This window comes from Pyrgilauda ruficollis, unplaced genomic scaffold, assembly GCF_017590135.1.
Source record: "Pyrgilauda ruficollis isolate IOZ18807 unplaced genomic scaffold, ASM1759013v1 scaffold60, whole genome shotgun sequence".
In the NCBI taxonomy this organism is placed as follows: Eukaryota; Metazoa; Chordata; class Aves; order Passeriformes; family Passeridae; genus Pyrgilauda; species Pyrgilauda ruficollis.
In genome coordinates this window covers 2,025,123-2,051,181 of record NW_024527711.1, presented here as the reverse complement: position 1 = coordinate 2,051,181, position 26,059 = coordinate 2,025,123, and the positions used below count along the sequence as shown (strand labels likewise).

The window sequence follows — 26,059 nt, the reverse complement described above, 5'->3', positions numbered from 1 at the left end:
CTGGGCCTGATCTTTGGTAACACTTTTCTTCTTTTGTGCTCAAGTTTCCCCATTTGTAAAATGGATACAGTGATCATTATCTTTGCCTCACGGGGGTTGTTGTGAAGCTAGAACGAGTTCATATTTGCAAAGCCCTTTGAGAGCCCCAGATGAAAAGTACTTGTAAAAATCCTGAACCTGGGATTGCCTCCTGGCTTATCTGTTGTAACTGGTTTTCCTGCACAAACCTGAATGCGCTGTCGACTCTGCTGCTGTCAGCTGGGAGGATTTTAACTTGGATTGAGGAACAGCTGAGCAGTTCAGTGCCTTCAGCAGGCAAAGCTCACCTTGGTCCCAAGTCAGCGCCTCGGCTGTCCCCTGGCTGGACACGCCACAGCCCGGCCCAGAGTGCTGCCATTCCCATGGCATTGGGGACAGCCGGACCGGAGGGCTCCAAGGGTAAGTCAGGGCTGCGAAGCCGGAGCTGTCCCTGCCTTCTACCACACCTACAGCGCCTGGCCCGCGGCACTTTCCAGTACCTGCCAAGCAGCCCTGCAGCTGGGAGGAGTTTGGCTGCTTCCTGATGCCCTCATTCATCCTAGGCTTTACAGAGATTTGTTTTCTTTCCCTTTCCTTTATCCCAACACCTTCCTCTCACAACACCCCACAGCTACCTACGCCTCCTTCTGCTCATCCTTCACCTCTCCACTGTTCCACTCCGGCCTCAGCTGTTGACGGGCAGATATGAGTCCTTGTGCTGTGAGCAGGAATTTTCCTTCTGGCCACCATTAGAGGCTGCCAGAGCCGCCCGGATCGAGCCGAGCCAGCAGCAGGGGCTGGATGTACTGGGAGTTCCAGCACGCGGTTGCTAGTAGGAGTAATTTCCGAAGGAGAGCATCGTTCATGGCAGTGGCAGGAGACGAGACGCAGAGAGACTGAGGATAACTTGGGAGTTAGAGAACGGACAGAGGAATGGAAAAATGTGGTAAGAGCAAAGGATATCAAAACTGAGGATTGAGGTGGATGAGAAATATGGAGAAGAAATGCAGGGTGAGAGAATATTTTGGGGGAGGGGAACAGAAAAAGTAAACATTAGTTCCTATAGATCTTGCAAGACGTTAATAAAGAAAATTTGATACAAATTTGAGTGCATTTAAGAGAATGCTTATGGAGCCCCTACCAGTCCCAGCATCCTGTCCACCCTTTGCATGCCCCCTCCTCTTCCTGCTCTGTCCTGCCCATGCTTCCCTGTCTGCTTCCTCAGCCATCCCCTTGCCGCCATGAACTCGCCGTGGAGCACAGACATTTGAACACAGCCGTGGGCTGGCTGGGGCTGCTGGCTGGGCAGTGTCTGCAGGTGTTACCTGGTGGAGCTGCTGGCCTCAGTCTCCTTGTGCCTGTGTCTGTGCTGCACTGCTGCAAATCTTTTGCTTTTAGTAAAGTCGTGCTTCATTTCTAGTAAGTTGAGGTGGGAATCAGGTCTGCAAAGTGCCAAATTTTCTTCCATGTTTGGACAATTATTTTGATTTTTCTTTTATACTTGTATGTCTGGTTCATTTCCAACCCAGCAGCTTTACCGTGACGTATGTTTGTGCATTGGAGTCCCAAACTCTGTTTGAAGAGGATGCTAATTATGCAGAGGACATTTTAAAATGAATAATGTGGGAAGTGTAAGATCATAAACTCTGTACAAAATTACCACAGGTGTGGCTTACCTAGCAAGAGAGTTAATTTGCCTTGAGTTATTCTGGCCAAGCAATAACTGAGACCTTGATGGCACAGAAAATAATTTCATTATAAATGATTTAGAACATCTGTACCTCCAAAATCTGTTATACAGTGACAGGATATCATTCTGCTTTCAGAATGTTTGTGATAAAGGAAAATAAATTATGAAACAATAGGTCCTCCTGCTGTAGATGTACTTAAACTTGACTTTTATTCTAGAAGTTTATGCTTGAATCTGAATGGGTGTAAGCTGCTCCTCCCCTCAAGCCCATATAGCTACACCCTGTGAGATGAGCTACCATTAGTTAATAACTACTCCCCATGCTCAAAGTGTGCATTAGGAGATGCAGCTCTTCTGGGAGGCATCAGACTGAGTGGGCTTTTACTTCTCTCCTTGCACTGCATGGGGCTTGTATATGAAACAATTTTAAACTCTCAGATTTTTAGCAGACACAGAAAGAATGGCACTTCTTTTTAGTGTTGTTGTTGGCTCAGCCATCAAGTAGATAGATGAGAAATTTTGTCTGCATGGGTTGTTTTGGGTTTTTTTCCCCAGTGGCGAGGATTTAGGGAATTACATTTGGAGCTGATTTAGAATTTACTGACATTTTTAGTCCTGAATACTATTGACCATCTTGCATTCTGTCTTTATGAGTAGATTTGAAATAATACCAAGTCAATATTGTACCAAATTTCAAAATTAATATTGATTTAGAAATCAATAGTGTGACACTATTATTATAATGATTTTCATAAGAAATACTATTATTTGAAGCTGAAGTTTCTTAAATTATATGAATGCTCATTGCATGGTATTAGTTTTGACATTTTGGTAAGAAATTCATTCCTACAGCTAAAAATTGCTTGGAATCTCCTTACCACATTGGTTTTTCTGTTGTTGTTGGTTTTTTTGTTTGTTTTTTTTTTTTTTAAATAATTTAAAATACAAATACTTAGTGCATTTGGCAGCCCTACATTTTTAAAAGTTTTCAGTTTATGTGTCAGCATATTTAAATTACACTGTTTCTTTATTTGCCTTGTAGTAATGTAAATAACCTATTTTTTAATAGGTTATTAATAGTATCTGTTGCCCTTGCGATCATTCTCAATGGAGTGCTGGGCTGCATCACTGCATAAATTTTGCTATCTTCAAATTCCAGGTCTAAGAATAGTTAAGGATATTATACTGAAGCTGAGCAAACTTTTTTTTTTTGGTACAAAATTAGGTCCAAATTACTTTTAAGTGCCAAAGGGAAAGAGCAAATCAGGGCTGCCTTCATTCACAAAAGTAGTGGCAAAAATCACCTTCTGGAGGAACCTGCATTCAGTGTCCTCTCTCTGGAGAATGTGAGGCCCCAGCTTCCAGAGGACTACTCAGACCACTAAACTGGAGTGGCTGTGGAATCAATGTATTTTATTTTTTCCTCTCAGGGTTCTTTTACTTCCTTAAAGACAAGTAAAGGTTACTTGGACCAGAGCAACCTTGCAGTGAGCATGGTGTTTTGAAAGCTAGGTAGAAGCTGTGGATCAGGGTCTCCTCTTTATGGATGCCCTGAGGACTGCTCAGCAGCAATCTTAGATGGACCTGCATACATTACTGTGGTGGTTCATTACATAGAATCATTGAATGGTTTGGATTGGAAAGTCCAAAAAACCTCTAATTCCACCCCCCCTGCCATGGACAGGGACACCTTCACTAGACCAGGTTGCTCAGAGCTCCATCCTGAAGACTTTCAGGGGTGGGGCATCCTCAACTTCTTTGGGAAACCTACACCTCACTACCCTTACAGTAAAGGGTGTTTCCAGAGGGTCTTCTCAATATCTAATCTAGGTACACCCTCTTTCAGTTTGAAGCCCCCTGGCCTGTTCCTCTGTGCACAGGGCCAGTCGCTGTGTGCTCTTGTAAATTTCTGTAATGTATGGAAAGATTTCATCAAGTCAAAGCAGCAGGCAGAATTTCTGCCACTGAGGATGCTTCCCTTTTGAGGAGCTGATTTAGAATTTAGGAATGGGATACTAAGACTGCAATCTAAAGAGAGCATTACTTACACAAAGTGCAACAGTTTCAGTGATGGAAACAGGCAATGAAAGTGCTTCTCTGAGATGATATTGGAGACAGCAGATTGTTGTTTTGATTTTTGTTTCTCTGACTGCCTAATCTTTTTGCTTATTCAATTTTGTTTTCATTCAGAGCTTATCAGATTTAATTATTTTTTTTTGTTTGTTTGTTTTTGTGCTTAACTGGAAAATTTTTTTTCAGCACAAACCAATGCCATTTTTGTCAAGACAAAAAGGATGATAGAAAAAATTGACCTTAACTTTCCATTTTTTTTCAGAGTTCAGTTGTAAATCTGTAGGTGTTACAGCCAAGGGGCATTCAGATATATAGAAAGATGAGTGGTGGTGTTTCCATCTCTGAAATTAAATCAGTGTTACCAGTAGTTCAGCTATAAGCCTTTGGCTTGAAGAGCTTGTCTAGCAAGGCCCTTTAGGATGAAAAATCAGGTGTCACATGTAGGAGATTATGATGACCAGAGAACCTGTGTTTGCTCTCCTACCAAAAAAATTTTTGGGACATTAAATGAAACTAATAAACAGCAAGTTGAAATAAGCACAAGGAGAATTTTTAACGTAGCAAAGCTGTGAGATTCATTGATAAAAAACACTGGGGATATTGAGTTTTCATGAGTTTTGAAAAAGGTTAAATTAGTGTAAAAGAAATTATCCAGGGATACTAATTGGAAAAAAAGAAAAAAATGTATTTTTGGCTCATGGAAGTCCAGCAGCTGAAAATGTATTCTGGGTAAAATATCGTGTTAATATTTTTCCTTTACCATCTGCTAAAGGCCACAGTTGAAAAGAAACCCCAGGCTAGATTGAGCCCTGGTCTGGTTTATCACTTCATGTAGCCTTTATCTTTCAGATGAGCAAACACCTTATTCCACACATTTTAGCTCCGAGCTTCCCTGTAGCGGGATCATTCTGGCCATAGGGGCAGCACTGTCTCCGTTCGGCCAAGGGCTGGATCTCTGTGTGAGCCATTGGGTGTTTGGTAGGGATGTGGTCAGAAGGTTCAGCAGGGCAACTCCAGTGCAGGTCTCCTTGCTGTCTTGCCTTGCTGCCTCGCTGTGTGCCTGCAGCAATCCTGCTGCCAGGGGCCAAGGTTTTAATCTACTGAACCGGGGTTTGTACAAAAGGTTTGTGACTGCTCTCTTTTTTAATTCTGTTCCTGTTGGGAGCCACTAATTGTCCCTTCTTGAAATCAATCACTGCATGTCAGGATGTACAGGAGCTCAAGGTAGTGCTCAATGAGCTCAGCATTGCAGAGCTGCATTAATATTGCCATTTACCTGTGGTAATTGGCTGTAGACATATGGAAGATACGGATCTGGCTGGATTTCTACTCTAGTTTTACTCTGTCGTGTCTGTGCTGGCTTGGATGTCTCTGCATGGGATTTCACTGCGCCAATTTTGATGTAATATGATGTGTGTTTGAGGTCAGATTCCAGATATTAGGTTGGGGAATATTTTCAGCCAAGAGGTGTGTGTGTGTGTGTGTGTACATGTATGTGTGTGTGTACATATATATATATATATATATATATATACACACTCCCAAAAAACAGATACCCTGTGATAAAGGCATTCCAAAGACATTCCACCTAAAAGAACAAAAGGATCTCTTTGGGGTGGCAGAAGGGGTTAACTCAGAGGGAGCCCCAGCTTTGGCCAGGAAGTTCTCAGAAGCAGGGTAGAGTGCAGAAATGATCCAAAGTTCTTTAAACAATAAATAAACTGCTTTTTAGCCAATTTTGTGTCTGGAGTGTAGTCTTACAGCTGAGTTTAAGGCCTTTAAGAAAAAAAGAAAGAGATTTAAAAAAAGGAAATGCTGATGCATCCTCTATTGAAACTGTGTGAATAGGAACATATTCGAGCTTCTAAATATATTTTCTTCTAAGAGTCTAAAGGCTGCAGGGACTTTTCCATTCCTAATTATATAGTGCAGTATGCTGTCTGTTTCTGACTTACAACTTCAAAAATAGAACTTAGAGTCATAAATGAAACACAAGGAGAGGGATAAAGAGACGCCGTATATGATAAGGAAGTGCTCTGCTAATATTTTTACTGATGTTGTAGCCAGGCACTTGGGTTTTAAATTCAGTGCCTGTTATGCAAACCCTTTAATACACTGGCATTTCATTAAGAGGCTGTTTAAAAAGAAATCTGTGGGTAACTAAAGCAGCAGCAAAGGACAAGCAATGTAAATGTCTTATGATAGTTCTGTGGCTCTATTGGTTGTGTCTCAGGTCTCAGCAAGGTCATGTCTCTAACAGGGTATGGAAACACAGTCATTTCAAGCAATAACATATTCTGAAATTGAGAAGTATTTCCTAAAATCTGAGTTATTCCCTGACACTTTGAGCTTCAGTCTCTGTTCTGGAAGTGAAATAAAACTCAGAGTCCTCTGGACACCTGCAGATCATGGTGGTAGGACCTAGAGCCTCCCTGGATGTGATCTGAAATTCTTGACTGCATTATTTTACCTCCAAATAATGCACTTTTACCTTCAAAACCCTCTCTAAACTCCTGGTATACAAAGGAGATATTTCATTTGTACCTTTTTATTTCTCATGCAAACTTTGGGAGGTCAAGAAGTTAGCCTGTCCCTGGATATGGGAACTGGAAAAGTGACTGGGACTGCCCTGATCTAGAGAGAGTGAGCTGAATCTGCACAGGCAGGCTTTTTCTGGTGCTCTTCCACATCTTTTACCTTCTGCCATTTAGGCAGGAATCCACTAAAAGATCACTTTCACTTGAAAGGGTAAATGGCTATTTTCTACACCCAAATTACTGAAAATACTCAAAAGAGTGAACTGTGGGGGTAACCAACACATTTTCAGGTCACTCTCCAAAACCTTATGGGGTTTGGAGGCTGTGGGCTGAACGCAGGTAGTGTGCTATAGGACAGACTGGGTTTCAGTTATATTTAGTAAAATCTGCACACATACTTAAATGAAAAACATATTATGAGGTTTTTTCTTTATTTCAGTGTCTGCAATGATAATCATTCCAGTTGCTGATATGAGTTGTGAGGCTGGAGAATCACTACACTAGGCTTGAGCCAGCACACCCTGCTTTTCAGCAAGGCTTGTTAGCTCAGCCATCCACCAGCCTTGGGGCTCCCAGGGCCAACAGACTGAAACTGGCTTGCCACTGCAAGGGGAGAAAGCATCTGCCTGGGTGATTCTACTCAGGGAAATGCTGTGCAAGAGCTTAGTTCCTGTCTTTGCACGCACAGGCACACACAGCTGCCTTTGTGCTTGGTTGAGGTGATTGCTTTTCGACTCTTGCTTCTGAAGACTTGTTGCAAGGGCGACTGCAGCCAGGAACAGGGAGGAGACTGCTTTGCTTGATTATCCAATATTTATGCTGAGTCTGTGTGGGGGCTGCAATGAGGGCTAGTTTCTGTTTGAGATGAGCCAAGAAGGTGTAGACTCTCCTCTGGAAAGCTTGTTTAAGACTGTGAAGAGGAGACAAAGGAAGCAGGATGTAGGTGAGGTTTTAATCCTACATTTGTAGACTATGAAAGAACCTGGTGGAGGTTGAACACAAAGAGCTGGGATGGCACCAGGCCAACATCATTTAGGGAAAGCTAATTATATTTTATTGAATTTATTTCAGTGCAATAGATTAATGCCATTGATTCAGAGGCTTGAAAGATTATGTTTTTCTCTCAGAAATGAAACATTGTGGGTTTAGTCCTTATTTAATTTCCTCAGAACTAAAGATAATTCTGTTCTTGTTAAAAGCATAGGTTAGATTTAATACTTCAAATAGTGCCCTTACGTCAAGTACAGTTAAGTTTATCATTTTATTGCACCAATATTTCCACATATTTTTAAATCACAATCAGTCCTAGGATTTCAAATTATTAAGTTTGGTTTTAATTCTGCAGTGTCATTTGTAAGTTATAAACCCCTCCCCCCATCTTAAGTTTTATCAAGTGCTATTTTCAGTAGTAATCATGAGATATTTGGAATTTCATTATAAATCACATAAGTGTCAAATTTTGAGTTAGGATTGGCTGTTACCTTCATCAGACATTTTCATAAGCACTAGTTTCCCTCCAGCTTCCAGAGACAGACAGGAATTGTCTTCCACTGATAAATTTTATCTCTTTATTTTTGAAATAGACATAGAAGTAGTTTTATACTACTTTAGAATGTCAGGAAGGGGTCTAAGAGTATACATGAATTTGCTACAGAAATTGGATCATGTCTCTAAGGATCATCATACATAAGGAAACTATGCCCTAAGGTGCGTACGCGTCATCGGCATTTAGTGTTAGCTCTGTATTCTGTGATTTTAAAGACAGATCTGAAGACTGCTGTAGTAAATGTGATATCCTTTATTCTGAATTCTTACTGGAAATTTTTAAAAAAGTATTATTCCTCTTAGAAGGAAGTTATATGAGCCAGTATCAATATGTACATTTTTTATCCCACGTGCTGTAAATTCTAATTATTATGGAATAGGAAGGGTGTGTATAGAATTTTTAAAAAATCAAAGCAGGGGAGAGTCATCCTTCTCTAGCTAATGGACTAGACATATTCTCTTAAGGTCAGATAATTTAATTATAATTATTTGGTGACCTCTTGAAGAAAAGATAATAATCCTTTCAGCTTGCAACCTAGAATCTTGTGTTCTTGCTTAAGGTGCTGTGCTCTTGCGAGTTCTGGAAGAAAAAAAATATCAACAGTTTTGTAGGGGAACTTAGGCTAAAAAGGCTAGACACTGGAGCAAAGGATAAAGAGAAAGCTTAGTGTTTCTTTGTCTTGTCTCTGTAGCCTATCTGATATCTCCATATTGGTAAATGGAGGTGTGTATCTACCTGATATATTCCATAGTTTTGCACTCATTCTCCCATTGTAACTATTTTTACCTTGATTTCTGTGCTCTAACTAAAGAATAAAGAAGGTCCATCTCAATTTGAGTTTTTCTGAGGAGACAACTAAAAAAAAATTCAGTTAGCATTGGTTTTAAAGAATGAATGAATGCTGGCCATTCTGCAATAGAAAGCATGGTAACTCTGCTTTTGAAAAGCAGCATTGTCCCACTAATACGACTTAGCTGAAGCTAAGTCATCAAGCATAACTAAGACCTGTGGATTACTACAGGATTTGGTATCATGATGTTGATCCACAGAGTGCAGATTATTCCCTTGTTCTTCAGTCCATAGTTAGTGCCGGTTAGCTTTGTTATGGAGCGGCAAGTGGGCTAATGTGTGTTGGCAGGACCATTTGGTCTTCTGAGGCTCTTAGCTGCCACACCACGCCGCTTTGGGTTTCCCTCCAGGGCACCATATTGCTCAGAACAAGGGAACAGAATGATCATTATCAGTTGTAACCTACTATATGTCCAGTGAGTGCCTAAGGATTGTACACGTCTTCTCTACTTACAAGTTGACTGAAGTGTTTATCGGCTTTTCAAGGATGTCTGCAGTTTCTTGAAAACCGTAAAAATCAAATTCAGACAAATATAGTGAAATTTAAACCCTTAAAATATGGTTTTTTTTCCTTAATACAAGCCCTTATCTTCTTTGAAGATAGCAACAATTGGTAATCCTCCAAGACCCTGACCTTCCCCCTTAGCAAAGTATCTCTGATATTTTTTCTATCAATTGTAGCTGTTTTACATGATTGTTGCATGTGCTCTATATTTAACTATCCAAGGTCTTTCATATTGAATTTATACTAAAAAAGTTTTGTCAAATATGTTCATTATGTTAAGCCAGTGTGCCATATGAAGAGCTGCCAAACTCATTTTAATTTGTGTGGGGGATTCTACAGACCTTAATCAAATTAGATGTATGCATAATATTTGAGAGCAGGACTGAGGAGAACAGCTTGGAGATATTGATGGATGAGAAGCTCAACATGACCTTGCAATGTGCACTGGCAGCCCAAAAAGCTAAGAGCTATGAGGTCCCTCCCAACCCAAACCTTTCTCTGATTATATGATAATACAACTGTTGTGTGTATTGGTGAAACTACTAGGATCTCTTCTGATGGACTTGCTTTATCTTGGATTATCAGGCAGATCTTCTCCTGGATACAGATCTGTCACCGTCTGAAACCAACTTACAGGTATAGGGCATATCCAGCAATAAATGATAAAAGAAATCACAAAAATAAAATCTTGCTGTAGACTTGGCAGATGAATGTAAAGCCAGGAAAATGCATTGGAGAGCTGCTTGCTAGGGCAGAGTAGTTTTCTCGCTAAGGGTTAAGACCACACATTTAAAAATCTGAAAGAATTTTCTTAAATTGGGTTGACTGACTTGCTATTATCCTTTTATTTTGTTGCAGCATGTGCATATATGTTCTTGAATATTGTATTTATTTACTAAAAATTGAAAAATTAACCTCCTTATGAGGGAGAAAAAAGCCTGCAGGTGTGGGAAGGCATAAATCATAGTAGCATAGTTTGGTTTGGGTTGAAAGGGACTGTAAAGATCCTTTACTTCCATCATTCCCAGCTTTGGGCAATACATTTTCTATTAGACCAGGCTGCTTAAAGCCCCTCCCAGCCATGGAAACTTCTGGCATTAGAGTAAACCACCAAACCCAACCTTTGAATGGTATCTAGAAACTTTATGATACAGTACTTCTTCTCAGAAGTGAAGCATGAGCTTTGTGCCCTTTCCAAGTTTGACCAGTTTGAAATAACTGTGTTCTTTTTGTCATTTTGATTTGAGTTGTTTGAAACAAAAACAGCACCATAAGAACATGACAAAAACCATCCTAAATTCTCAGAGTTCTGATAAACTTAGGTAAAGTTTCAGTCTCCTTTCACGTGCGAAGACTTCTAATCAATATCCAGATCAAGTGTTCTTTTGCTGTAAAGAGTCACATTTGATAGTTGATTTTTATGTATAGAAACATAGCAGAAATGTGACTATTTTTAGCAACCCATATTTGCTTCGCTGATTGTCATTTCAGACATACAGAAGAACATAATTATTTACAATAGGCCTTTTTCTTCTGTACCCAAAATACTTAGAGGCATCTCACAACAAATGTACTGCACAAGAGCAGTAGAGTCTCAATTAATCTAGTTCTTTTCACTTGTTCTCATTTGCAAATAAAGGATGGCCCAGTAGTTAAGTCATTCGTGTGCTGCTTTGGAGATAGATTTTACTGCTCTTAAGTTGTAGATTTCCTTTACAACTAGGACAAATCTGTCAGATAAGGAGAATGTAGCTCCATCTAACCAGGACATTGAGGGTGATTATATGTCCATCCTCAGATACTGTAGTAAGTGCTCAAAGAGAGAATTTTAGTAGTATTCTATAAAAAAGAAAATGTGATTGCCATACAGCAGATCTTGTAGCCTACAGTCAGTGTTGAAAACAAAGAATGTAACTTGAGTAAATTATTTAGTATCAAGCATTCTCTTTTAAATTGTCTGCTTTTTGTAGGGCAGCATTTTTCCTATGACAGCTTTTGTATCACACTATGAGATTTCCATAAAAGCAACCATGTTTGTCCTTACTATGGTCCATAATAATAGCATACAGCATGTCTATGTTTTAAAGCAATTATATTGTTTAGACAAAACTGTTTTAATGAAGTCTGTAAAGACAAATTATTACTTATTTCTATCACTATAGTGCATATAACCTCAGTTTATGAAGGAGGATGGTGGGTGTGAGTGATTGGGTAGACTCCAGTTTGAATCAGATATGTCTTTTGGAAGGACTGAGTGCTCTTCTCATTGCTTGTGAAGCATATTGCACTAAGTCTGTCATCTGGCAGATGTGGACTTGATCCTTGTGGGTCCCTTCCAGCTCATCATGTTCCGCAATTCTGTAATTCCCAATGAAGTCGTCTTCATTTTACAGCACTGCTGACAAAACTTTGTTTGGTCCGAATTAACAGCTGAAGCATTCAGTACCTGTGGTTCTTTGTTTTTCTTGTAGGGTCAACGATTGCATCTTGCGAGTGAACGAAGTTGACGTGTCAGAAGTGTCACACAGCAAAGCCGTGGAGGCCCTGAAGGAGGCTGGTTCCATAGTGCGATTGTACGTGCGGCGAAGGAGACCTATACTGGAGACCGTCGTAGAGATCAAGTTGTTCAAAGGACCGAAAGGTAGATAAGAAATTAAAAAGACATGCATTTTCAGCTTGGTATTTAACCTCTCTTGTAGCTTAAATGACATCTGACCTTGTTGATTTGCTAACTGGTTGACCTGTCAAATACTGGAATGTAGTTCAATTAGGCTGGTAGAACTTGAATTCATGGTTATGTCTCTTCCTGAAATATAAAGGAGTTCAAGGATTTGTGGTTTGCTTCATTAGATGTTTACTGCAGAGATGTCTCATTACCTTCTAAAGACACACAGAGATACTATGTGGCAGCACATATACTACCTCTAAAGTTCCTCTGCTCAGACCTTTGACTTTGATTTAAGGTGCTGTTGAATGTGGAGTTTCTGATTCTTCCTCTTTTCAGAAGGCGTTTTGATTATCCAGCTTGCCCTCTCTACTTTCATTATGTTTTTTCCTAGTTATTTTTGGAACATGAAGGCAAGAGTATCAACTTATTCACATGCATAGAAGAATTTTATTTTATTCTTCAACAAAATTATTTGGAAATCTAGCGCAAAACCTTCACTAGTCTAAATGAGCTTTATTGCTTCCCGCAGAACCTTCTGGTTACAAAACAAAACACCAAATTCCTTTCTAGAAGCATTTTTCTTCATAGCTTATTTGTGGACAAAGAAAATACTTATTTTTCCAGTACATGTGGATGGAATGGACAGCAGTTAATTTTTTTGATCCATAATAGCTATTTCATAAGAAGGTCTTTGATAAATATATGTATATATTATGAAATGAAGACATTTGCATGTATCTTACTGTATCATATGCAGTGCGCATGAGATTAGTCTCCCTATTTTATCTATAGTGAATAATCTGCAGCTTTTTCAGTGTTCTTCTTTACAGGTGAATATTATAATATGCTTCTCCATAGGGCTTTTTAATAGCAGTAGTGGAGTACATTCAATATATTGAGACGTATTGTTGAGCTTGACCTCTAATACTCAACAAAGATAGTGCAATGCTGAAAACAGTGCACTCTTTGACACTGCAGTGTATTCATTATGCTCTGCTCTTGGAGAAGAGTAAGATATTTTTAAACAGGCATCTGATGGTAAATCCCTGAAAGTCTGGATTCTTGTGATCAATTATGATGCTGGATTGTTTTTCTAACAGAAAAGCATTTCTGATGGTGTTTTGTATGCATGTGAATTCAGAGTAGAAGTGCAAGCAGTGTTTTTAAAGGTTTGGAATTAAACTGTGTGATGTGATAGTCATTTTGAGAGACCTAAGGCTAAAGAAACTAAAATTAACTTGTCCTTTCTGGTTGTGATGAAGCAGTAAAAATTATTCACTGTGACCAAATTTTTGCTACATTGTGAAAATGGACAGGAGAGGGAATCATTATCTAATAATGGGTTTGTGTTGTGTTTGTTTTGAGTGTATGCCTGAAACGATTTCTTTTATCACTCTCTTCAACTTCCTGAAGGGTGGCTGTGGTGAGCTGGGGGTCAGTCTCTTTCTCCGGGCAACAACAGATAGAACAAGAGGACACAGTCTCAAGCTGTGCCAAGGGAGATACAGGCTAGATTTAAGGAGGAAGTTTTTCACAGAAAGAGTGGTCAAATACTGGAATCATCTGTCCAGGGATGTGGTGGAGTCACCATCCCTGGATGTGCTCAAAAAAAGACTGGATGTGGCACTTAGTGCCATGACCTAGTTGAGGTGTTAGAACATGGGTTGGACTCGATGATCTTAAAGGTCCCTTCCAACCTAGAAATTCTGTGATTCTGTGATACAATTATTTTCAAAAAACATAATGGATACCAAAAAAGTGCATTTTAGGGCAAGCTGAAGAACTTTTGCTGCGTCCTGCTGAAAATATGATTTTATATCTATATTCTTATATAAAGTTTACTACAGATAAGTGCTATAAATATTATTTTTATTGTTAAGTTGAATATATTTTTTTTTATATTTTCACTTTTATAGCAACAAGTTAGCTGGAAACTTGGATAAAAAATAAGTTGATGGGCTAGTTTTCTGCAATAGCCAGGGGTTTTACCTTCATAATTCAGGCAGTAAGGAAGCCTGCTCTGTTAGGCTTTCTGTATTCTACAGATAATAAAGCAAAATGAAGAAAATAAATAATTTATAGTTGGGATGAAAACCTTACCAATACTGTTTTTAATATCATTTTTCCTTTGATTTTTTTCAAAATCTTCCATGAAAAAATGATCTGTTAAGAGACATCAAACTCTTAGCAGAAGTTGAGAATAAAACCCGTGACTCTTGGCTGTAGTCACTCCTGTGATGCTTCTCTCCTCATATTTCAGGTGATTTATCTGTGAACTGGTCTTTCACACCATTACTATGCAATGGAAGAACCACTTAATATTTATATAAACAGAGTTTCTTACTTCTCAGAGTGAAATTGGGATGTTTGGTGTCCAGAGCAGGATCTGAAAACCAGCATGGTAGCTTCCACACCATTCCTTCTTTCCTACTCACAAAATTAATAAAGAAAGTAAATCTGTTTTTTAGACAAGAAGGTTGTTCCATACCAAAATTGGAATAGCAAATATCTTTTAAATTATTTTCCTGACTGTCTCTGTCAGTATAAAACCCAGCATTTACTGAGTTCATTCCTTACTGCCCTGAGAATTCACCACATGAAAGCATGTCTTGGCATCCCAAACACCAGGTAAACTCAGAGATCCCTAACTTGCCTAAGTGTAGTAGATTGTATCTTTCAGCACCTGAAGTTGATAAAGAAGGAAATTTGCAAGGCTTTATACATAGAGGACCTTTTAATTTCTTCTGAGATATTCAGGATGAGGGCTTTTACAAGTTATTAGTCCATAGAAGTTAGTTAGGTTTTTTAAATGGCCATTTATTTCTGTAGCTAGCAACTGCCATATAGAAGACATTGATTAAGTTGGTGAATGTATTTTAAACATCACATATTGAATAAGCATTGTCTGGAGATGCCTTTGGGTGTGTGACAGGGAGAAGGGCATGGTCTTGTGGTGCCAGGAGGTCCCTTCTGAATGCAGATGCCCATGGAGTTGTTTCTGTTGCTTTACAGAAAGGCTCTCCTGGTGTCATATGTGCTAAACCTGTAACCCTTTAGTTTTCTTTTTGCGGGGGAGAAGAGGTAAACAAAGACACAAATTAGTTGTGTAATAGGAAAATTAAGGGTTCAAAGAGAGCTTCAGCTGTGTAGGCATTTAAAGCTGATCATCGCTTTGACACACCTGATTGCGAATACTGGCAGATAGCCATGGTCTGTGTCTTGAAGGTAATTGCTGTCATACTTGCAAGCTCTTCCTCTCTTTCATGTGCTTGGGTGATTGTCTTTTGTATGCCTCTTGCATGTCTCTTCAGGCAGGTATACAGTTCACTGTATGGCTTTGCAAATGATTGAGTGGCCAGCAGTAGGTGTTTTGTTTCAGTCACTCCCAGGGCACTGCAGATTTTAGCAGCCAGCATGTCTACAGTGGCTCACAGCTGTAACAGAGGAAAGATATACTTGCAGCTTTCTTATTTAAATCAGTGGGATTTAGACACTACTGAAAATCCTGTCATTAAGTAATATGCTTTTCTTTCTCTGTATTGAAACAAGACTAGCAGTAATGAGAATGGATTGCACACGCTGCAGTGTTTTTTCCTGGGGAACAAAATGCAGGCATTTAAAACAAAGCAGTTTAGTGGTGCTGTCTGTTTTGTAACGTAATTTGTGCATTAGCTTCCTGTAAGACCCTGCAAAGAACTGTGTATGGGAAGTGAATTGTGGATTTCAGTGACTGTTCAGGATTCCAGTGCTCTGTCCCATCTCATTGCGTTTGACTGAAGGATTTTAAACCAAAGTAGTTCCACTGACCTCAAGATTTTCATGCTGTCCTGTCACACTCCAAATATACTTTTACTAAATCCAGAAACATTGAGTAGTATGATGATGCACAATTAGTATGCTGATGCACAAGTGGTAGAAATTAAACTTGATTCATTTTAATGTCATTTTTTTAAATGATCAGCAGAAAAATGTATTTCTACCATTGCAGAAAATTTCTGGTAGTCAGAAACCTGGGTAAAAACAGAGGTCATGTAAAATATTACCTGCCTACTTGCCTACCTAGCTGATAATTTAAGCTCTGATATAATGTACCAGAAGGGGGGAAAAAAAAGGGCAGAAAATAAGGATTCTTGTACCTACAGCACTGTTGGATCAAATAAACTTTTGACCTCACTTCTGTAGGAAATGTGATGTCTTGAAAGACATCAGAACTGCAGAAATGAAGTTCAGGGTATGTGAAGCAGAACAGCTGAGTACCAGGAAACTTCAGAGGAAAAATGTCAGACTGAAAAACACCCAAAAAAAGGAGCAACATAAAGGACAGCTAATTTTGCTATTTGGATATTCTGGTGGCTTGAGTATCCAGTCATAGAGAGACATGATTACTTTCCCACACCCTTCATGGTAATAGTGCCTATCATTACAGTGTTTGAGCTGTGTCAGGATCTTGCCATGATGACTGGAGCTGCCCTTCTGTTCACGACATTTTAAATAAAAAGGCTCTGGACACACCAGCAGTTCTGTCACTTTTTGGTTTCTAAAAGCATGCTTTTTGCTCATTCCTGATGAATTCAGCCAGTGACACATTCTTATGATGTCCACCTCACACAGCTTTGGGCACTAAAACATGTTTAGGGGCACTTAATTCTCTACTCTTTCTGCTCTCAGAATTAGGGCCATATCAAAACTTTTCTTTTAATCCATTTGGAGTGTGATTATATTTTGGGGCGTCAGATTAAAAATTAATGCATCTCTTAAGCACTGTTCAGCCCCATTTTGTATCTCCCTCTGGATGGCTATACTTCTTATCTTAAATTTCTTAATCAGCAAAGACCAAGCTCCTAAACGAGACGTCTTAATAAAATATGCAAAAATAAAATAGGATTAATAGAAAGGGCATAATGTGCATTTTTTGAGAGTTATGTATATCTGTCTAAATGTTAGACTACGTCATTGGGCATAACCAGTTCCAGAGTCTCCATTTCTTTGTGTTCTGTGCTGAACTGAAGCGACTCTGTGGCACATGGCAGATTTTCTTTTCCCATAATTATTTGTTTTATTCTTGATTTCACTGAATAGTGTCAGTGCATGGTAATGAAGCTTTCTTACTATACTAAGAAAAGAATCAGTATGGTTTAATTTGTACATTTTTAACTTTCTGGCAAGTTATGAGATTTTCTTGAGAAGATGCAGAGATTTTTCACCATCAATATAAGGTATGATTTCACTGTAGATTTATCTTGGATTGTTACTGAAATGCCCTCTAGTCCATTGCTGTCTGTAGTTTCCTAGAGGTTCAAGCTTTTTTTTTTTCATGAGAATAGATGCATTTTAATTTGGGTTGATGACTTTATTGGAAATGTCTTGTGTGTTCTGTTGCATGGATAGTATCCCAGCTTGCAGTGACAACTGAAATAGTCACAAAAGTACATTTCAATGATGTGTGTTTCAAAATGTCTGCTAAAAAAAAAGTGTTCAATTCAGTATAGCAGAATAGAAGGTTCATTTAAAAAAAAAATTAAAAGCGCTGCTTTCAGTAAGGAATGGAGGAAACTTACAACTTTTATCTAGCAAAGCAAAGTCAAAAGTTACCTTTGTATCTCAGGTAATAGCTGCAGCACTTAAAATGAAAGAAAGGGCTTTTTGCAAAGGAAAAGAACCCCAATTATTTATTTCCCAATTTCAGAAAACAGTGAGAGGTTTCAGATCTTGCTTTTTGGTAACTGATTGCAAGTGCTTGCTTGAGAATGATGACGGTGCATATTTTTTTATTTTTTTTTTATTGCAGCTATCAGTTCTACTACTTTAATGATTTATTTTCTCTAATTTAAGAGACACTAAATATGCCATAGCAAACTTTAGCATGTGGGAATAGGGGGTTTTATGACAAGTTAGGCAAGATAGGCAGATATTTTCTTAATTAAAAAATAATGTTTTGTAAGGTCCAAAGTGTTTTCAACAAAATCATTTTTGTACATTTTGAACAGAACCTTTTCTTACGGTCTTTGAAGAATTTAAGTCTTATGATCCTATCAGTCGTGAATTTCTGGTTTTCAATGTTCTCTTCCTTCTGTGCTCTGTGAATCCTTATCTCAAACAGAGCAAAATGGGTCAACTTAAAAGACAGAACCATCTAAAAATGAGGAAGCAGGCAAACTTTTCTAAGTCTGTGTTGACAAACTTTTCGTTCTCTAATCAAAGTGCTTCACTCCATATTACTGTAACCTTAAGTATCATTTACTTCAGGTATAAATAGAAAATCACCATGATTGAAACAAATACCATTTATTGTGAAATGTCTTTACTTGAAGGAACTCATATTTCCTCAAATTAGCAGAAAGTGCTCCATCAAACACTAATACATATTTTTCCAGTTTTAAGATAGTGGCTCAAGCCATCATTTATAAGTTAACATCACTAAAAAAGCATGGCTTCCCTGCAGGCTAGGATTGTCTAATGTAAGAATGTGTGTGTATCTGATAGTTTATCACATGAAAATTATATTCTCTTGAAAATCGTAAACTTAGAAAACACCATGATAAAAGTGTGATAAAAACCACTGCTGTTTTCCAACTGTATTTTGACACATTTGTGTTGCCAGTGCCTGATGGGGTAAAAGTGGTAGGTTATATCTGCACCTTTATATTTCCCAGACTGAGGATCATGTTCTTTAATTTAAGTGATGATAAATGCATACAGCTGCTATTATCATATTCTTCTTTATAGTATAAATAAAATACCAAATGCATTATCTGCCTTTGGGCAGTAAAGACTTGCCGTCTCCTTTGTGTCAGTTACTATATATGAAGCTTTTCTTTAAAAATCCCACATTGATGCTGTGAAGTGGTTCCTTCCATTTCTGACGAAAAGTAGTCCTTGTATACAATTTCACAAAGTAATAGTTATTATTTGAATGGCATTTCAGTTCTAGTTTCTCAGGCTTTTTCTTTTTTGTCTTTAGTGGAGAAAGAAGGTAAATCTGTTATGTTTTTTACTAAAAATTCTGTTTAATGGCAGGAAGTGGGGGAATCAGCTTGTCCTCACATCAGACTTAAATTAACCATGTTTGGAGATTAGTAGTCAGTCATTAAAGAAATTATTTTCCAAATTAAAAAGGATCATTTCAAAGGGAATTCAAAATCCCTCCTTCTGGCTGGTTGTCTCCCTTAAAACTGGAGCTGTCCTGTGAGCTGTAGGGTATTACTTGCTTGAAGTCTTTTATATTTTCATGATAACTATGATTTTCCCCTTTTCTATTTAACTGTCATTTTCAATCAGCAGTAAAGAAGTAAACAACATGTCTGGGAAGACTGTGCAGCAATATTATATGTACGTATTTTGTCTGGTCTTCCCTTGAAACCATTAAGCTCTTAAGAACTCTCCAGGCAGGTCTGAAGAATCCTGTGTTCATATGCAAAGTGAACATCTTATCTCATAGTGGATTTTAAGTAAAATTTTCCAGAAATTATTCACAAAGAGTAAGGTTTCCACTGATACGAACATTGCTTTTTGCAGCTCCATCATGCTAACTATTTCTGAAGCGGTGCAGTAGCAATTTCAAAGTGCAGTGCTGTATTTTAATAGCCAATTGAGATAGCTATAAAAGTTCAGCACTGTGCATTAAGATCATTACTAAATTGCTTCAGCAATACTTACTGATGAGGCAGCTTCAGCAGAACACATTTCATCTTAATGAACTGTGGCTGCAATAGAACAAAAGCAGCAGCTCAGGGAAAGAAAGATGTGCAGGTAGGTTTGGGTGCCAACAAACTGGAGATTTTATTTCAAGGAAAATAAGCTTTGATTGGTTGCTTTTTGTTTTCAGTGAGAAAGAAAATAAATCCATCATCTTTTTCATTACAATTGCCATTAAATGGCAGAAGATGGTGCTATGAAATTGTGTCACATCAGACCAAATTCAACATCTTTGAGAGCTAAGCAGATCATTGACATTTCAATTGACAGAATTTTCTGTGCTTGTCCTTTCTGAATTAGGTAGGAATTTTGTATTATTATCCCGTTGCCAAGATTTCATCAGCTCGGTATGGTGTTCCAGTGTGACCTTGTTTTTTATCACTCTTTCATGAGGTGTTGGCCATTTTGCTGTGGTCAAAGTTACTTCTGAGGCTTTTGCTGCAAATCAAGAGCTGTTAGCATGACTTAGTAGAGTCCCCTGATACTGTCATTGTCACCTTCACAGGTTTAACTCTAAACTTTTTTCTGAAAATTTGAGAGAAGGAAGATGTAGGGCTTGAGGTGTTTTTGGTTTTTGAGGGTTTTTTTTGATTGCTTCCTTTAGAGACTGGGCTTAATTTCTGTGCTCAGCTGTTGGATAAGTGATGGATGCATCTCTAGCTTTGGTTCATGTGATGTCCTTCTGGGTAACAGTAAAGCAGACCATTTAAAAATTCTGTACTTGATTTATCCTGTCCTTGTGGAAATGCTTCAAAGGAACTTGCTTTCTAAATGGATTTCCCAGTTACATAATGATCTCCAGCGCGCTGCTGAAAAGTTTCTTAGAACATCTTTTGTCTCAGGCTTGTATGAAAAACTGTGATGTGTGTGCTCTGGGATTCTACTTGACACTGTGTCCTTTTACTCTCTGCAATTTTTAAAAATCCCAAAGACTAAGTGCCTTTTTTGGTTTGGCTTTTTTTTTGTCTATGCCAAGTGTGAGGAAAATTCCCCATGGATCTTGGCCAGCTTCTTTTTCAGTTCCAAAGTTTTCTCCTGACTAAATGTAATACAGTAAGTCTCATAATTTTGTCATTATAGCATGCCTTTGTACTCCTTTTTTCCTCTAGATTGTAAATTTCTGGGTCATCATTTCCCTCCCCATTCTAGAGCGCTGTGTAAGAGTTAAAAGGGGAGTTAGAGAAGATCCCTTTCATTATGTCTGCCATTGCTATTTTCATCAGGAGGACAGGAGGTGCAGCCGACAGCGTAGTGAGTGTTAATTGTCTCATCAGTATTTCCAGATACACAATAAATCAAAAGATAGGGAAGGACAGTGTGGCATCATTTGTTAAACTACTGGGCTGAGTGTGGAACTAAACCTTTCTGTAGAAAGGAGGCCAACATCATTTCTCCTCTTTCTTAGTGGAGTAGTGAGAATTTCCTAGGGAGTAGCAGTTTTCTTGGCCTTTTCCCTCCACCTATCTGGTCCTTGTTTTAAATTCTTCAGGAAAATTTTAGAGAATTATTATTATGCTTGATCTTTAACCACTTCAATAATAATTTTTAAAAAGTTACATGACAGCTGTTGCTGGAGCCTGATTGACATCCTGATGCAACAGAAGATGGGGATTAGCCTGCTGTGTTGAATGTGTTCATTGACAAAATATATTTCACTTCACCTGGGTAGTCTGAAAATCCTGATGTTTCCTTCTTTGGAGACCTTCATCCTTTTCTGAATATAAAGCCTAATGTAAAAATTAGTCACGTGAAACTACAGAAAAGTGTTTTCATCCTTTATTGTTCAGTTAATTATCTATGTAGCAAGATCGGTCTTCTTAATAGTTTTTATATGTCCAGATCTTTCTCAAGACATCTGCTGTGTGGAAAACAATACACATCAGCAAAATATTGCATTGCTATGAAGAGCACCTTTCAAAGAATAAACAGTATTTAATTAAATTTTTATAGCATGAAGTGCTTTAGCTCTTCATTTTTGTCTCTTCATTTTTCTTGTCTCTTTTTGCTCTGTAATCGTGAGCATGGGCAGACAGTATTTTAAGTCTTCTGAGAAAGGCATTAGAGATTCTAATCATGGTGGAGAGACAAAGCTGACTGCAGCTTTAGAGGTTCAAGTGATGTGGTAAATAAAATATCACACTGCAGCCTATTTTAAAATTATTTTAGATTGTCAATATTATTCTTTAGTTTGCACTAGCTGGAAAAAAGAAAGGATGGAGTTACATTAAGGCATGTCTGAACATGAAGGGTTCATAGAAGTCAAACACCAAAGTGATTAATTGCAATAGTTGTTCATTTGGCTATTTCCAGTCCTTCTGGACTACCCTAGTTCTTTCTGCAAGTCTTCCATCCTCATTTTGCTTTCAGTATTCCAAATTCTAGATGAAATTTCAGTTATCCTTCATTAAAACAAAATAAATAGTACATTAATCAAGTAGAAATTTCCCTATAGTATTTTATCTTTGACTTGCCATGTATTATTTTAGAGCATTTGTCCAACGGCTTTGAAGAAATGCTTTTCCTTCATCAGTTAGGGGGTTTTTGTTTGTTTTGTGTCTCTAAACATGATGTTACAATTCCTAGAAATCACAGCTGTTTTTTGGAGTTCAAGTGGAAGACCCTTTGCTGTTTGTTGTGGAACACTCTGTCTATGCAGAAGATCATTCTTTGCAATTGGGCTGTCATAAGATATGAGCCCAGGAAGTCCAGGCTCTGGGACTTCAGTGCAAAAATGTTCTGGTTCTGCCTGTATCACATCAGCGATGTGTACAAAGGGCAGCTGAATTTTACATGCAGTGAAGGTTCCTCTGTTGCAGACACGGTGAGATTCTTACAGAAACAAAGTTGAGCCTTGCTGTGTCCAAGTCTTGTGCTCCCTGACATGTAGGCAGCTGCTCTTCAATTCTTCTTTTGAGTTGTCAGCAAAGCCATTGATTTATGAGGGTATCACTTGTTCTTCTTACCTTGCAGAGATTAATTTTTTTTTTTTCATTCAGAAATTCTGCTACTTGGTCCAATTGCAAGTTGAAAAATTTTTCCCAACATTAAGCTTTTGATGTGCTTGGTAGATGAAATAATTACTGTGACCTCTTCCAGTGCAGATTTTGCCTGTTGGTGAATGAGAAAGGCAAGGAGATAGTTTAGTGCTTATATCTTTAGTGGCTAATTTTGGAGAAAAATGCAACTCTGAAAGCTTGAAAAAGCAAATTATATCTATGGAGGAAATTTCTGTGAAACCATAAATACTAGGGAGTGTATCCAAAATATTCCAAGAGCACAAAGCTCTGTGTTCATTATCCGGGATGTTTGCTTCTGAATTTTGAGTAGTAACTCACATGAACAAATAACAAACTGGCTCTTGGATTCTTTAGGAAAAAAACCTGTCCTATCATTATTTGTTGATAGGAAGAAACAGTTGCAAAGCAAGATCTTGGAGCTTCATGACATGTAAAAAAGGGTATAATGACACAAGAACTCTTTAGGATACGATAAAAGATATGTTGCATAAGCTAAAAGAACAATAGCCCCAAGATATGCTTGACATGTTTATTTTTGAAAGTGGTATTTGCAAATAAGGACATGATAGACTTTTCTTTCTCAAAACTGTGTTTTGGTTTTTGTTTGTTGTGTTTCTTATGCAAACAATTTGTAGGTTGTCTTATGAAATTAATACAAAGGCATATTGTTCATTCCAACAGAGAGAACTGAAATAACGAAACAAAATTACAGCAAATAATTTAGTAGAATTGTTTATTGTGGGCACATTTACATTTTATATACTGTAATTGAAAAATAAACTCAATGTAAATGGTAGACCAGGGTAAATCTTATCCCCAGTCTGTAGGTCAGATGTGTATAATTTCTAATTTCAAATTATTAGCAAATGTCATAGCCCGAATTTCTGGAAGATATTTTTAAATTACACTTTTAAAAACTACTATGGCAAATTAGACTCCCCTCTGTAATGCAGGATTGTAATTTTAGAGATGTTCTTGGCAGTTACAGAGAGATGTTGTGATGTAGGTGCTTTCAAGGCAAGATGTGAAAAGTGCTTACCTTTTTGCTGGCATCACTTTTCACAGAAAGGTCATCTCTTGTAAGGTTGCTGTCATGATCAAAATCAGCAACCAAGGGACAAGATCTCAGCCTCAAACGAAGAAGCAATAGGTCTGGTAGCACTTAAAGAAGCTAGATGCTCACACACTCACAGGTCCTGATGGTCTTGATGACAGACCACCAGAATTTATGATGAAATCTGAGTGCTGACAATGGTCGGGCTTGAACACCCATAGGGAGAAGGTAAAGTGAAAAACTGGAAAGATGAAGCAGAAAATGCATCCTTATTGAAGTGAACAAGAGGAGCCAAGGGACTGTGAAGCCGTCAGTATATTTTTAGAATCTAAGAAGAATATTTGAAAAAGTAGGAAATCTCTTTATGAGCATCTAGAAAAAGATTGAAGAGCAGTGATAACTAGAAGAGACCATACTTCTCTTCTGCAACATTTCCTCTTTTTTTCTCAGATGACTTCAAGTGCTGGGAGGGTTCAACACTGAAAGTGGTCTGAAAAAGCAAAGATGTAATTGAGCAAGGTCAACTGCAAGGTGCTTTCAGCAGAAATAACCACATAGCTGCTAAACAGCGCTAACATAAAACTGTAGGAAAATAATCATGTGGAAGAGTAGCTAGAACTTTGTTAGCTGTGACATCTTGTCTTTAGTGCATCCTGCTTTGATGTAACATTCAAATGCTATATTTGGTTTTATAAATTGAGGCATGGTTTACGAAGACATAGGAGCATTCCTTTCATCCTCTATGGGTAAAGCTTTGAGCTCTGTACTTCAAGAAGGGTGTATGCCAGTTGGAGAGACTCCAGGGGAAAGCTGTAAAAATGATCAGAGATTTAGAAAGCCTGTCCTACAATGAATAAATGAGTGATCTGAAGCAATTTATCTGAAATACAAAAGACTAAGTGGGGGGTGGGGGGCAGTTTATCAGCACCTGATAGCAATCTTGCCTTGCAGAACATCTTTGAAGTGTGCTTTTGCTCTCTGTGTTCCCTAGGGAGGGTGTGAAACAAAATATAATGGATAAATAATAAACAAGATTTGTACTAGATGTAGAAGAAGCAAGGATTGTGATTACCAGGGAGGACATCAGGTCTGCAGCATGGGAAATACCTGGCTATGCCAGACAGCCATTTGTTAGGCAGAATGCAATTGCAGTTGCTTCTGCCTCAGGTTGAGAAGAATAATGATCCATTGAGTTTCTTCCTGTCCCAAGATTCATAACAAAATTTTCTCATTTCACTATATTTTGAAGACAAAGAGTAGTCATGGGGCTATTTAAGTTCTCCATCTGCAGAAATGAAGAGGGTGCCTTCCAGACAAAAAAAAACAAACATGTCCTTTGCCGGTCCTCAACAGTAATTTTGTATTTTTCATTTCTGTCTTTTTTTGCTTTAGGAAGGATAAAACATTTTAGAAAAAACTTCGGTGCATGGGAAAATATTGATGAATATTAGAAAAGATAATCTGGTATCTTAATCTGCATTTCTCTGTCTTTTCAAATTTTCTGTTGCTCAAGCCAGGATCATGCTTTAGGAACAATTTGATCTGGTGGGTGGCTGGTTCTTCCCCAAAGGGTGTTTTCACAGCATGTTTCAGTATTTGGAGGCTGGTAAAAACTCCTTTGTTTTGGACTGCACCAAGTCTTTTAATGCTATGTCTTGACTTCATATAAATAGTTTTGTCCAGCTCCAATCAGAGCTGAGTTTCTTTACACCTAAAATCAGTCTTGTAGACTTTGGGTGAGTCTTACTGGTATGAATCTTTTAATCCAAATAGCTGCCTAAATTTTCCATATGGGGCCCAGAAATGGCCTGTGAATAAATCAAGATGTTAGTACACTCATTCTTTCCCCCAGGGTTTCATATTTCATTGGAAATGCTGCGTGTATAGTTCCCAGAGACTGACGTCCACCCTGGCTCTGGCATTGCAGGAAAGTTCAGTGTTTATTATTAGTTGAAATAGCTGATAGAAAGGCCACGTTAATATTCCTTCTAGCTAGAACCCCTCAAGGGACTAACAGCAGGGTCTTGTGTTATGCTGTATCTTATTAAGAGGGAAGTCTTACTCACAGAAAATCTGTGGTGTTTTCTCAGGCTTGAACAGCCATATTTTTTAAGTGTTATACTCTGCATTTCAATTCTGCTAAGCACAAGTTCCTAGAAAATCTTTAATGGTCTAGGACCAGTCTGAAAAAAAATTTTAAATTCTGCTTCAAAGGTGAGTTCACATTCTCTTTTTAGTTAGGTATGCTAGAATGCAATTCCCTTTGCAAATATTTGACATAATTTCTGAGAAGTCATAGAATCATACAATGATTAAAGAATATTTTGGGTTGGAAGGGAGCTGTAAAGGTCATCTACATCCAGCCTTCTTGCAATGATCAAGGACATCTTCAACTAGACCAGGTTTC

General features: G+C 38.2%; 1 protein-coding gene across 5 annotated transcripts in view; it reads left to right on the top strand.

The window, feature by feature from the left end:
• DLG2 (discs large MAGUK scaffold protein 2) overlaps nucleotides 1-26,059 on the top strand; it is a 973,962-nt gene that overhangs the window by 665,446 nt on the left and 282,457 nt on the right. For all 5 annotated transcript variants that reach the window (XM_041483662.1, XM_041483665.1, XM_041483666.1 and 2 more), the window contains one exon: nucleotides 11,690-11,859. In XM_041483662.1, the coding sequence (XP_041339596.1) occupies nucleotides 11,690-11,859 (170 nt within the window). The remainder of the gene's footprint in view (nucleotides 1-11,689; nucleotides 11,860-26,059) is intronic.